Source organism: Girardinichthys multiradiatus, chromosome 13, assembly GCF_021462225.1.
Source record: "Girardinichthys multiradiatus isolate DD_20200921_A chromosome 13, DD_fGirMul_XY1, whole genome shotgun sequence".
Taxonomy (NCBI): domain Eukaryota; kingdom Metazoa; phylum Chordata; class Actinopteri; order Cyprinodontiformes; family Goodeidae; genus Girardinichthys; species Girardinichthys multiradiatus.
In genome coordinates, this window is record NC_061806.1 from 30814508 (window position 1) to 30828291 (window position 13784).

Consider the following 13784-nt stretch of genomic DNA (forward strand, 5'->3'; position numbering starts at 1 on the left):
TAGATTTAATATCAACTAAAGAAAAAAAAGCATAAATACAAAGTGATGTTCTTAAATGATAATTAAATTTGTTAAAGGAAAGCTACAATTCAAACAGCTTTTTCATCTCTTTTCTTCTGGGCAGTGATTTCAGTTTTAGTGTAGAGTGTTTTTTGTTTGTTTGGTTGTTTGTTACAATAATACAACTCTACAGCAGAAGCATGATTCTCAGATTTACAAATATTGTCATATCTAGTGATAGGGAAGACGCCACAACTGCAATGGTGTATCTCTGTGCAACAATGTGGCATGAGACCTATGAGGAAATGATGAATATCATGATCTCAGTTTTCAGGTGAGTCAAAGTAACTGCTTTCATACCCAACTTAAGAGTCTGTATTATATAAATAGTAGTAACAGTTAATAACAAAAATGTTATATTATATATTATATGTCCATGTTTGTTATTTTAGAAAACTCTGTAGAAAACTCTTTTTACTAAACTTTCTAGGAAGATTAGTTATATGTCCTGCAAATTTAAAAGATAATTTTCTTAATATCTCTGTGTTTATTTTTTACAATGAATTTCTTTATGCTTCTGCTTCATGTTTGTTTTATCAATAAAGACTAGACAAGTACAGACCAAATGTGGAACCAAAGTTTGATGACTTCACCTTTGAAGCTCATTTCTACTTTGATGATGCCTTTGAAAATGTCAAAGGATGCCATCATCGTCAACTAAACTCATACGCAAACGACCTTGTGAAAGTCATCACAGAGGTTTATCGGTAAGAACTATGTTTACTAATGGTCTAAAATGTATTTCCTACTTGCTAACAGATTTGTGTGACATGTCATTAGCTTTGAATAATGATCATGTTTCCCACAGAAATTACATAATTCTTGTTAGAGTAAGTTGTTTTTGCTGACAATTTTTAGAAGAAATTTGTTTAATTAAAAAAGCCAGATGTTTTAGCTCAACCTGTCACAAGTCAATGAGTAAAGTTGTCCTACAACCGTAATAAATGATCGATTAGTTGAACAGAGAACTGAGCAGACCATGGACAGAAAACACGTTTTTGAAAGAAAATGTATATTAACTTATTTTTGTGTTTCTAGCAAGTTTGTGTAGACCTATGTTCAGATGATACAAAATGTTAGTGATTTTGTCCAAGTTTTTGATTTCATTCAGAGTTTGCTGTTCAGATCTAACTTGGTGGCATTCTGGTTACATGAGATAGGGCTATTTTCTGCTAATCTGTGTCTCCTTCTTAAATGTAAAGAAAGATTTCTCCTGGCTAGCACGGCACTCAGAATCACCTCATATCTTTTAATAGACACTTATTCAAACCTAATGACAATTTAACTGGTGTCAGTTAATGTTACCTTTTCAAAGCAACAGTTGACACACTGTCAGAGATGGATGTTTTCCAGGTTATATAATTTATTAGTATCTTTTTTCTCTGTCATCAGCATCTTTGAGAACCTTGATAAAACATTCTTTGAGGTAAAGCAACAAATTCCTGATCAGTCAATCATTGAGACACCATATGGAGCTCGTGTTGTTGTTCAAATGCCTCATGGGAATCAGATTGTAGTTCACTTCAAAGACAAAGAGAAAATTCAGAACAAGAAGAGATGGTCTCAGGTAGGAAATACCACATGGATCATCTCAACACTTTAATCAAGAACCTTCAGTTTGTTAACTGTTCTTTATTTTCAATAGATTATGTATCTTTACTATCTTCTGGGTTGGAAACTCACGGCCAAATATTACAAACGCTGGAAGATGGGATGTAATGAAAATGATCTAAGTAAAGAGATTCAAAAATTGTCTGGGGTGTTTGAACAAAGCATGCTCATTTTAGTTTCAGTGGTATGTCAAAGACTACATAGTTGCATTTTTATTCCAGAGAGAGAAGCACAACACCTACCTCTTGGCTTTAGATGGGGACACAGACTTTCAGCCTGCTGCCGTGATGCTGCTCATTGATCGTCTGAAAATGTATCCCCGTGTCGGCGCAGCATGTGGAAGAATTCACCCCACTGGATCAGGTTGGGACCAATGAAATTAGGGCTTTTTATGCCCTGTACAAACAGCCATGGTAAACTTGTAAAACACCTGTGTATTTGTTCTTCAGGTCCTGCTGTTTGTTTCCAGAATTTTGAGTACGCTGTCAGTCACTGGTTGTAGAAGACAGCTGAGCATGTCTTCGGCTCTGTACTGTGCAGCCCTGGCTGCTTCAGTCTGTTCAGAGCAGAGGCTTTAATGGATGATAACGTGATGAAGACATATTCTACCCAATCCACAGAGCCCAGTCACTACATCCAGTATGACCAAGGTACAAAATTGAGTTGTGCTAACATTTTGGGCTAACGTTTTTTTATTATATATTACAATCTAATTTCATTAAACAACTTTACAATAGATTAATTTAATTACTGCAGAGCGTAACAATTGGTGGCTTTGTTGACTCACAGGAAGAAGGTCCTGGGTTTGAATCCTGGTTGGGGGCTTTTTGTGTAAAGTTTGTGTGTTCTCTATTTGCATGCATGTGTTACACAGGTTACCTCTCACAGCTCAAACACAGGCATGTTTAGTTAATTGGTGTAAATAATTGTCAGTCATATATTTGGATGGGTGAACAGATCTAAATATCCAATAAAGAAAAAGTTTTTACGCCATCTCTGTGTTTACTTTTAAGCTATCTCTTTAATATTCTAACTTCTAAATACATATATTGTTGTTGCAGAAGAAGACCGCTGGCTGTGCACTCTACTACTGAAACAAGGGTGGAGAGTGGAATACAATGCAGCATCTGATGCCTACACCAACGCACCACAGGAATTTAAAGAATTGTTTAACCAGGTGAGTGCAGGAGCAGTGCAGAACCTTTGTAATTTAACTGTGATGCCAAATTTATTAACAATGATTGCCCACAAAATTGTTATTATTATTAGAATTAAGTCCTTTGTGTCCTGTGGATTGGAGTGATTTGAACACCACAGATACTCATCTCATATTCTTTAGTTTGTAAGACCTCAAACTCTCAGTTATTTTCTTCGAAGCGTTTACAAATGCTTTTCTGTGGGACTCACTTGACCATCAGTCAAGCACAGTCAAGCCACAAACAGAGACACCAAACCAACTAATATACTGGGGAAAGACAAAGGCAGGTAATCAAGGGAACTGAGAACAGGTGTGACAAGGAGGCAGGGAAGCAGAAGGAACAGGTGAAACAAATACAAAGGCCGGGGAAGAGTGAAAGGAATAAACAAACAGAAAACACAAACTGAAACATGATGCAAAAACCAAAATAGAAACATCTAGACACAATAAATCACAAGATACCAAAACCAAAGTCCAAAATGTCACACCGTGACATACAACTATAAGTTTTAAACAACATTTAAGGGCAGAACATAGTCGGGCGTACTGTGATCAGTGTGGACATATCTAAAACCGTTCAATATGGAGACTTTTCCCGTTTTTATTGTGCGGTACCTATGTTTTGCCCTTTAGTCTTTGCTATTAAATTGTATTTTCTATTTATGAACATACACACGATTTAACAATACCAGAACAGTTCTGCACTTCAAAATAATAACAACGATAGCATTTAATTGGTTTATTTGTGACTATATTAAGTCAGCAGTAATTTTTTTCAATCTATTCAAAATGTTTTCAATGTTATTTTCAAATCTTTATTTATGATCTATAGTTATCTTTAGTGATATAACTTTTTTATTCTTGTAGGATGAGAACCAGTTTTGGAAGGAACTTATTGAAAAGTACCTGAAACCTTTGCAAAATGACAAAGAAAAATAGGAACATATTAAAATTGACCTGCAAGACCTGAGAAACAAGGTAGATGTGGAGAACTTTGAATATAATAGATTTCACATTGGAAATATGACATTTTCAGCTTAAACTTTGTATTTCTTTCCCAACACAGATTAGCTTTTTGTTCTTCATCTCAAATGCCTTCTAGCCGGTGGCAGCCTTCACCTTTCAGGTCTTCGAGGTCTTTAACATCGAGATAAATACTGTTGACATGAACCTTAATCAAACTCCCTGGCAGATGGCCGCTCACACTGAGCCTGGTTCTGCTGGAGGTTTCTTCCTGTTAAAAGGGAGTTTTTCCTCTCCACTGTCGCTACATGCATGCTCAATATGAGGGATTGCTGCAAAGTCAACGCCAGTGACTGTCCACTGTCTCTACATGCTCATCCAGAAGGAGTGACTGTTACAAGTTACTGACTCGATGCAATCTGCTGGGTTTCTTTAGATAGACATTTTTTTTATCCAATTTGAATAAATAACTGAATCTGACTGCACTGTTCAATGGTTAGGATTAATTGGAATGTATGTACCTGACTGTTGTGAAGTGCCTTGAGACAACGTGTTGTGATTTGGCACTATATAAATAAACCGAATAAAAATTTAAGTGAATTGCAAAATCCAGAATCTTATGAAGTTTTTTTTTTTTTTTAGATAAATAGGTCATGGTCTTATCAGAACATTCTGTGATTAAACATGTGAACTTTAATATATTTACTGTGAAACAGAAGGGTTGGCAAGTGTATTTAGATCAGTTTCCATAATGCAATTTGACCACTAGATCTCAGAATGGACAATTTCAGCTCCTCCTAAATAAAAGGTCAGTAATGGAGAGGATGATAAGGAAGGAAAACAAATGAGAAGAAACAGAACAGAGATGCAAAGGTGTGAGAGACAGAGGAGAAAAAGTGCACAGGTGAGTAAGCATTTGCCCAAAGGTAATTTTCTTGGGTTTGCCCCTATCGCCCTGTCGTGCCAGTATCTCTTGGCACTTATTTAAGGAAGTTGTTAAAATCTTTCATATGAAGAGGTGTTAACTGAAATGCTATCAACAGATGCTTAATAAGCAGTTAGCATTGTTTTTATAGTAGCTATGGAAGAACAAATCTGTTTTTCCAAATGAAAAACAAACTCAGTTTAGGTGTAGAAGCTAAATCAGGCTCATCCTTCCATTGAATTAAGGTAAAGGTGTTTTAGGAGACAGAAAACACATTAAACTATGGTTCATAATTAATGTGTTGACAGCATCTGTCGGGACATACTGGATTATACAAGAGACATAATTCTGAGTTACTTTCCAGATAAATGTTTGAGCTATGCAATTAAATTTGTATAAAAGCATAACAAGAAAATGAAGGAGATTCATTAGAGAACTTATGTCTGTTATTTTATAATTTTGTTATTGCAAACTTTATGAGGTCTTAAACATTTATTTTTCTTGTATGGTATGCTCATTTAGAACAAATGTATGACCTGACCCCACAATTTCTATACTACACTTAACTTTTTAGCACAAGTATTTATGAAGAAAGATCCTATATGTGAAATATCACTAAATAATATTCTCACTTCTCAATCATAACGTTTGTTTTTCTCCATGGAAACAGAAATCAAGGTGTCTAGTTATCTGAACCTAGCAGCTGACTTCACACATAACTTCACTGATAGACTAGCAATCGGAGTGTCATTCCTGGTCAGTCCAGCTGTGGGACACCAAAATGTTCTTATAGCATATTTTCTCATGATCCACTTAATAAATAGGTGATGAGCTAAACAACAAATGTGCACATCCTCCTCATGGTAAAACAGGTAATATAAACCTGATATATTAAAGCTTTTAGTTCTGCTGTAGAACCATCCATTTATTTTGTTTGTGTTTCAGTTTAAAATTTTTCCCATTGTTTGATACATCACTTTTGTTCCTCCTTTTTAAAGTAGGCTTTTCCAATGTATTTTATTTTCCTAAAAATGCAAAATTCCATACAAACACCTTTAGCATAAAAACTGGAAAGTTTTCTAAAATGCAACACATACTCCAAGCTGTAACATGATTTGCTTGGATTATTATTTATTTCCACAGATGTCCACTGTCTGTCGGATTGTTTCAGATGTAGAACTCTGCAGCATTCACTTTGGAGAATGATTTATGTGCATCCTTATTGTATAAGCACAGTTTCAGGTTGCAAAGTCAGCTGCAGCAAAGGACTAACACAATTTTCATGTCTCTTCTAAGTTATTCCAAGCCTCTCTGGCACCACTGATAACAGTCAAACAGTTTCCAAAGCTGGGCCATTTGAGAGAACAGTGGTTTTAAAATATGGACTGTAAATTGCTGATTATGGACACAACATTCTTTCAGATATTGTGATGATGATAAAAGGAATTGTGGAAATTATTACAAAATCTATCAGTCTTTGCGGTACACTGTCATAATTCGCACTATAAATGTAGGATTTGTTTGTGCTTTCATGGAACCAGCAGTGAGAAAAGTGGTTTGAAACATGAAAGTGACTAGAAATAATAATCATTTATGATCGTGGTCCAAGTCATAGCAGTCCAAAGTCCCAACCATAGAATAAATGTTTTCGGGTTTTTAAATGTCCTCAGTTGGAGCTTGTTGTTAGTATTGCAGAAATAAGACTGGAGAGCCCAGCTTGGTTGATTTTGAGTATTTACTGTTAAAAAAAGAAAGATGGAGACAGAGGCTCATCCTGCTACTTGATAGGTTGTCCCATCTGAGCTGTGGGCCTCTGCAACTCATCCTGGCCCCCTTGATTGCTTCTCTGATTAATGCTATCTTTGCCCCGCCGGTTAGTTTAAATGGAGGGGATAATCTTGGTGGGTTTGCAGTTGTGCCATCTATGTTCAGATGAAGGATTGAACAGAGCTATGTGAGATTTCCAGCTTGGGATATTGTTTATGGACCTAATCCTGCTCATAGCTTTACAACTTTCTCCCAGACCTTTCTGCTGAGTTCCTTGGTCCTTATCATGCTCTCTAATGTTCTCTAACAAATATCTGAGGCCTTCAAAGATAAACTAGATTTATACTGAAATACAATTTCGCACAGATGTTTACTAAATAGGTACACAAGGTACACATATAGTAGCACAATTGGTAGTACTAAATTTTAGCATATCAGAGTAAAGGAGGCTCAGTATAAACAGGGTGCCCTGCACTAATTTTTCTTTATAAAGATTTTTGAAACCCATGTATTCCTTTCCTTCCAGTTTACAATTATGCAATACTTTGTGGTTGTAACATTTCAAAAATTTCAACAAAAAGTTTAAGAAAAAGTTGAACAGGTAGGATTATTTTGCGATCTGCATCAGATGTTGCTGCGAATTGTTCATTATTTTCTACGTGAAAACGAATTCCTGAAATTTTCTAAAATGTAAGAATTTGATACTTTTTTTGGTTTATTTATTAAAACAGTTGCAGGTCTTATCTTTTATATCAACACCAGCTATCAGGATCTAATCTTTGTGGCTTAAGGATTTTTTTAAAGATGAATGTCCTATGAAGGACTCAACATTTTATAAATTCCACACTTCTTACATGATGAGAAGTACTTTTAGTTTCATTGGGAGTGGTTGAGTCAGGAAGATTAATTTATTTGTGGTTAATGTAAAATCAAACTCACTCAATTACCTATCGATCCTAATACAGTGATCCTAATTCTAAATGAAATATAAAGAATTTATTTTATCCTAGTGTCATCTTGTGTCATTTAAAACTTTTGGCTATTTAGTATGGATTGTAAGATGGGTTTTTAAAACTAGATAGGTTTATTGTAGCATAAAGGTATTAAAGGATCCTTGTTGTGCATTCTGAGCAAAATGAAATAAAAATCCATAATATACTTCCTACAGAAGGCAGAAATTTACTAGCAGTTTTTCTTCTGTTTTTTTCAGATAAAGATATAGGTCATGCTCAATTTTCCAGATAATATTTATGTATCTTAAAAAATTAAAACCTCTCAGAACATTCTGTGATTAAACTTAAATTAATTTACAGTGACGATGTGTGAATGTTTGAAACCTGCTTTTAAGTTTCAATTGCGTTCTAAGCTGAGTTTCTGAGATGTTGTATGATGAGTTGGAGTTCCTATGAAAGATCTAAAGTGTGGTGAGTGCTGCACCTTTGGGTTTTGTGACATGAATTAAATGAGTCAACAGGGTAGTATGATCATCAGGTTATGTAAAGCATAGCAAAAGGAAGTGGGTGAGATAAAATCTAAAAAGAAAGTATTTTTTATGCATTTTATGGACCAGTTTAATTCCTTCAAAATGATGTGGTTTTATTTTTATAGGGTGTGCACTCCACACCTATATTCTAATTTAGGAGAACAGGTTTTGGTGAAGGTGTGGTGTTTTTTGGAGGTCGTTGCTTTTCCACTTTATTAAATTAACTTCAGTTCAGTTCGCTTTATATCATGCTAATAAACAGCACATGACATCTCAAGGCACTTTCAATCAAGTCAGTTAAATTGAATTATACTGACAGATGCCAAGTCAAGTTCATTTAATTGATCGAGTTATCAGTGCAGTCAAATTCACTTTATTATTCAAATTGGTTCTATCTAAGTGTTCTATCTAAGGAAACCCATCAGATTGCATAGAGTCGTTGACTTGCAGCATTCACCCCTTCTGTATGAGCCTGTAGCGACAGTCCACAGCCACTTGCCTTTTGTTGTTGACTTTGCAGCAATTATGTGGGAGAAGAAGCTAACTTAAAATGTAAAAATGATGAAAAGACAAATGGTTTCCTCTCAAAGCTGACATGGGGGATCTTTTATTCAGAACATATCTCTGAATGTATCTTCATAGTACAAAATCCCAAAGAATCCCAAATCCCTGGCATGAGTCAGGGTGTATCTAAACAAAAGTCATATCATTGTTGTGTATGTGAAACCCTTGACCAATCCGATGTATCCTTTTCATTTACACACATGTTCTGGCACTCCTCAACACTAGACTCCTAACAGTCCTTATGGGAGGACAGGCATAGCACATCTGCAAGATATCAAAACCAGCCTATGTGACAGTTGTACCATAACCGTCTCATTGATCATATCAACTCCTCATTCCAAAGCTGGACTACACCACAGTATTTCCATTTTAGTCAGACAGGGTTCAAATGGGGCTCTTCCAGGAACATATTTTCCTCAGGTCACGAACACACTTCAACCAAATAAATTGCTTCTATACATCCCCCCTGAGTTCCACTGGCATTTGGAACTCCTCATGGACTGAGAGAGAGGTCTTACATTCTTATATCATGTGAATATATGTGATGTATTCTAATGAGTAAAATTAATACAAATGTGAATGATCATGGAGAGTAGTAAAATTACATTATGTACAAAAATTAAGCAACCCTAGATGATTGCTCTTATTTAGGTCTGAAATTGCAGGTTCAACTAATTAATTAAGATCCTATTTAAAGTTCCTACACACATTATTTTAATTATTAGACTAATATTATTAGACTAATTATTTAATTATTAATTATTAGTCACTAATTAGACCAAATCATGCTACTCTGTAGCTCTTCCCAAAAGTCTCCTTCAGGAACACACCTTATCAACTCACCCATCATGGACAAACATCCATGTCCATCATACCCACAAACTGTGTGTCGATGAAGGGGACCCTCAGGTCAGCTTAGGTCCTTCCAGTCGAAAACCCACCCATCCTACAAGGCGGGAGAAAATGTCTGGAGGCCTCAGAGAGAGCAAATTCTTGGCCGATCTAAACCAGAGATCCCTGTATTGAATCTAATATGCATCATTATCATCTATTTTAACAACTGTTAATGCCTCAGACTGAACTCCCTAACAGGAAAAAACTTGGCTCAGTATGAGCGGCCATCTGCCATGAGTGGCTGGGGGTTTGAGAGGACAGAGCATTCACACAAAATAACATAGGATCACGGATACAGGAAAACTTTCAATGTGAAAGAAAGTTTAGCATTAAATGTCGGGATATTAGGCCCTTTTATTTCATATCATCTATAAGCAGAACCTGAGAGATGGCTTCACTGGCTGCAGCAGCAGCAGCAGCTCAAACTAATAGGCACAGTGGAGTTCTATCAGATTAGCTCCGTGCAGATTAGCTGTGCAGTCAAATTAGCTTTGCGTTACGCTTTATAAAGATCACCTACACATCACATTCACCTCCGCAACATCAAGGAAAGCTTACCCTTAAAAAAACTACCACCGTGTCCACATTTGAGCATATTCTTATATGAAGTCAAGTTGTGGGGTCACCGCAACACATGAGCCACTGCCAGGTGTTGATACAGTCTAGCGCCTTTCTACCATAATATGAAGGCAGTCCTTCGAATTAGTTAGTCGCATCAGAATTGTATTTTCACCTCCATCTGATCATTACGTCTACATACCGACACCAAATGCAACGTTTGTTGGTACATAAACATGCAGTTGGTGTCGGTACTGTAGGATCTGTCTTGGCCTCGGGTGAAGTTTACATCATGACGTCACACATAGTATACTAAAGCTGCATTAAACGTATCAAGTTCCCTTGGACTGAAAGTAAAAATTTACTTCCAGGTGAAAATGTATGACACTCAAGGTAATTGAACCCATAAAATTAAGTTGTCATCACTAAACCAAACAAATTAAGTGGGATTAATGTAAATAGGTCAAGAACTCGAACTACAGCCCAAATACTCTTTTTAGAGTGCACGTTACGGTGGCGGTTCAAGGAGGGGACTCATTTCTGTTATATTTTTTTAATTGTGACAAAAACTCAGGATCTGAAGTCACAGATAATTCAATATTTTGAAAATAAAAGATGCATTAACCTGACTGAGTCACCCTTTATTCAGTTTCAGCATATCAACCTGAAATAAAGTTAACGTATTACTTTTTCATCCCATGAGTTACAATAGAATAGAATAGAAATACATTTTATAGTCTCTCATTGGAGAAATTCAGGATAACCAGCAGCAAAGTGAAAGACAAATGAAAGCATGCAGATTCACACATAGGTAAAAATATTAAAAGACACAAAGGATAAAAGACTGTACAGTAAGGGAACATTTACAACATAAAGAAAACATAGGAATATAGCATACTCACATTAAAACAAAGGTGCGACTGAGTAGGATATTTGTACAAAAATTACAAGAGACAAACTTTGTACAGATGTTACAAAGGGTCAGCACAGCCTCATACAAAAATATCAAACAAAACAAGGAGGGATAATTCCCAGCATTATATATACATATATATATGTGTGTATATGTATACTATGCAATAAGTACTATGAAAAAATTTTAGACACGTGTGAAAAAATGCTGTAAACAAAGAATGCTTTCAAAAATGGAAGTGTTAATCATTTATTTTCATCAATCAACAAAATGCAGTCAATGAACAAAAGACAAATCTAAATCATATCAATATTTGGTGTGACCACCCTTTGCCTTCAAAACAGCATCAGTTCTTCTAGGTAAACTTGCACACAGTTTTTGAAGGAACTCAGCTGGCTGGTAGGTTCTTTCAAACATCTTGGAGAACTAGCCACAGATCTTCTGTGGATGTAGGCTTTCTCACATCCTTCTGTCTCTTCATGTAATCCCAGACACACTCCATGATGTTGAGATCAGGGCTCTGTGGGGTCATACCATCACTTCCAGTAATTATTGTTCTTCTTTACACTGAATATAATTCTTAATGACTTTGGCTGTATGTTTGAGTTCGGTCACTTAGCATTTTGTAAATTGATAAAAACAATCATCATTTATATTTCTGAAAGCATTCTTGGTTTACAGCATTTTTTTCACACCTGCCTAAAACTTTTGCACAGCACTGTATATACAGTCTCATGCAAGAAATTAGAATATGCACTCTGACAAGACTCATTTGCCAGAATAAAATTACTTTGAAAATGACAAGCCGACATTTCTGTTTAAAAAATGTTTTATTTATTGGTATAATTTAACATTATAATCTTAAATGTTGTGTTTTCATTAGCTGTAAGAGGAAAACCATCACGATTAACAGGGCATGCCACAGTCTGTGTGGAATAATCAATAAAAGGTGTTTTACTTAGTGAACTGAGAAATAAATGAACTTTTCATTAATATTCTAACTTATTAAAGTAACTGCATATATACACTGCTCATAAAAATTTAAAAAACATGTTTTAGTCAGGGTAGTATAATTAAGTCAGTCATACATCTGGAATATTGATCTTGTCATTTAAGTAGTATGAATGTATAATAAATATGACATTATTTGAAGAAAATCATTTATTTTACTTTTCTTGGTCCATTTCTTATATGGAAACCACTGAAAGCTAACCTGCCAGTAAATTGTTGCGCCTTCTGAAAAAAATAAAAATCCATCATAGTTCCTGCTAAAGCCGGAATTTTTCTAACAATTATTTTTTGGATTTAGGTCATGCTCAATGTCCCAGACAATATATATGCTTTTCTTAAACAACAAAGCTTCTCAGAACATCCTTTGATAAAACTTTAAACTTAAATGGATATACCATGATGATGTGTGAATGTTTGAAGCATGTTTGCCTAAACGTGAAATATAAATTACATTAAAGCATTGATTGCGCTCTAAGCTGCTTAGAAATGACCTTTAACGAGTTTCTGAGTGATGCATGATGCCCGATGAGTGCCTTACCTTTGCACCTTTGGATTTTTGCAGTTATAATTGAATGAGTCAACAGGGTACTATGGTAGGAAGTTCATGCAATTTATGGACCGGTTTAATTCCTCTTATGTGATGTGGGTTTTATTTTTATGGGCTGTGCACTCCACACCTACATTCCAATTAAGGAGAACAGGTTTTTGTGAATGTGTGGGGTTTTTTTGGAAGTTGTTGCTTTTGCTCTTAAACTCAATTCAGTTCAGCACTAGGAGCACTGATCAAGGAGAACATTAAGTTGTTGGCAGCAGCAGCTCAACCGATTCCCCCTCCAGGATGGTTCCACAGCTAAACACAGAGCCAGACCTGATGTAGCCTCTAGAAAGAGAAAAAACAGAGAAAACATAAAGTTAGTTGAAAGAATAGCTAATAATGCAAAATTAGAGAGCAGTAGGGAATATACCAGAGTGAGGAAAGGAGTTAATCATGTCCTCCTGCGGCCTAAGCCTCTAACAACATATACAGAGATACCTCAGGATGACCTAAGCCACTCAAACCATTTGTCATGTTTCGGTTTAAGCCAGGAGACTCTAAAGCAACACACCAGGAAAACAGAAAAGCTTTAAACTGGTTTATTGAAATTATGTTTTCTGGCACTGTCAGGATTCCATAATCATCAGGTTGCAGGGATCAGCTCACTATGAGAGAGAGAGCTGTTAGTGTCAGGAAAATGGGTGCTATGAATATATGAATATATATTCCCGGGAGTAGGCCTTCAGGGGAAAGTTTTTAGCAGAAAGCCATACATCTTGACCAGGAGTATAATTGGGAACTTGTCTCCTCCTCAGGTCTGCGTGTCGTTTGGTGGAGCCGGTGATTGTTGGAGTGCCATCTTCAGAAATGTCCAGGATCTTTTCCATGGGTTAAAGTGTGTTCTGATGGACAGGAGAATGGGTTCTGGGCAGGAAGATGAGAGGTGTGACAGTTGATAACCAAGAGATGCCTCAAACGGTGACAGACCAGTGGCAACAGAAAAGTGCGCATTATGGGCGTACTCGGCCGAGATGAAATTCTCCTTCCAGGTTTTCGGGTTATGGGTGCGAGGGCATCTCAGGGTGTTCATCATCTCCTGATTTAGCTATTCGCATTGTCCATTGGTCTGTGGGTGAAAGCCAGAAGAAAGTTGGGTTGAGCTCCAAGGATAGAACCGGAGTCTTTCCATACCTGTGATATGAATTGTGGGCCTCGGTCGGAGACGATTTCTATGGGGAGTCCATGAATTCTGAAGACGTGGTTGAGGAGGATCTTAGCGGAGACTGTGGCAGAGGGCAGTTT

At 36.3% G+C, this 13784-nt stretch overlaps 1 protein-coding gene across 1 annotated transcript in view; it reads left to right on the top strand.

The window, feature by feature from the left end:
- The first annotated feature begins 281 nt into the window (after positions 1-281).
- Positions 282-13784, top strand: part of LOC124878713 — a 29068-nt gene continuing 15565 nt past the window's right edge. The window contains exons 1-7 of the mRNA XM_047382805.1: positions 282-334; positions 606-767; positions 1453-1627; positions 1893-2034; positions 2121-2148; positions 2212-2321; positions 2733-2848. Of these exons, the coding sequence (XP_047238761.1) occupies positions 282-334; positions 606-767; positions 1453-1627; positions 1893-2034; positions 2121-2148; positions 2212-2321; positions 2733-2848 (786 nt within the window). The remainder of the gene's footprint in view (positions 335-605; positions 768-1452; positions 1628-1892; positions 2035-2120; positions 2149-2211; positions 2322-2732; positions 2849-13784) is intronic.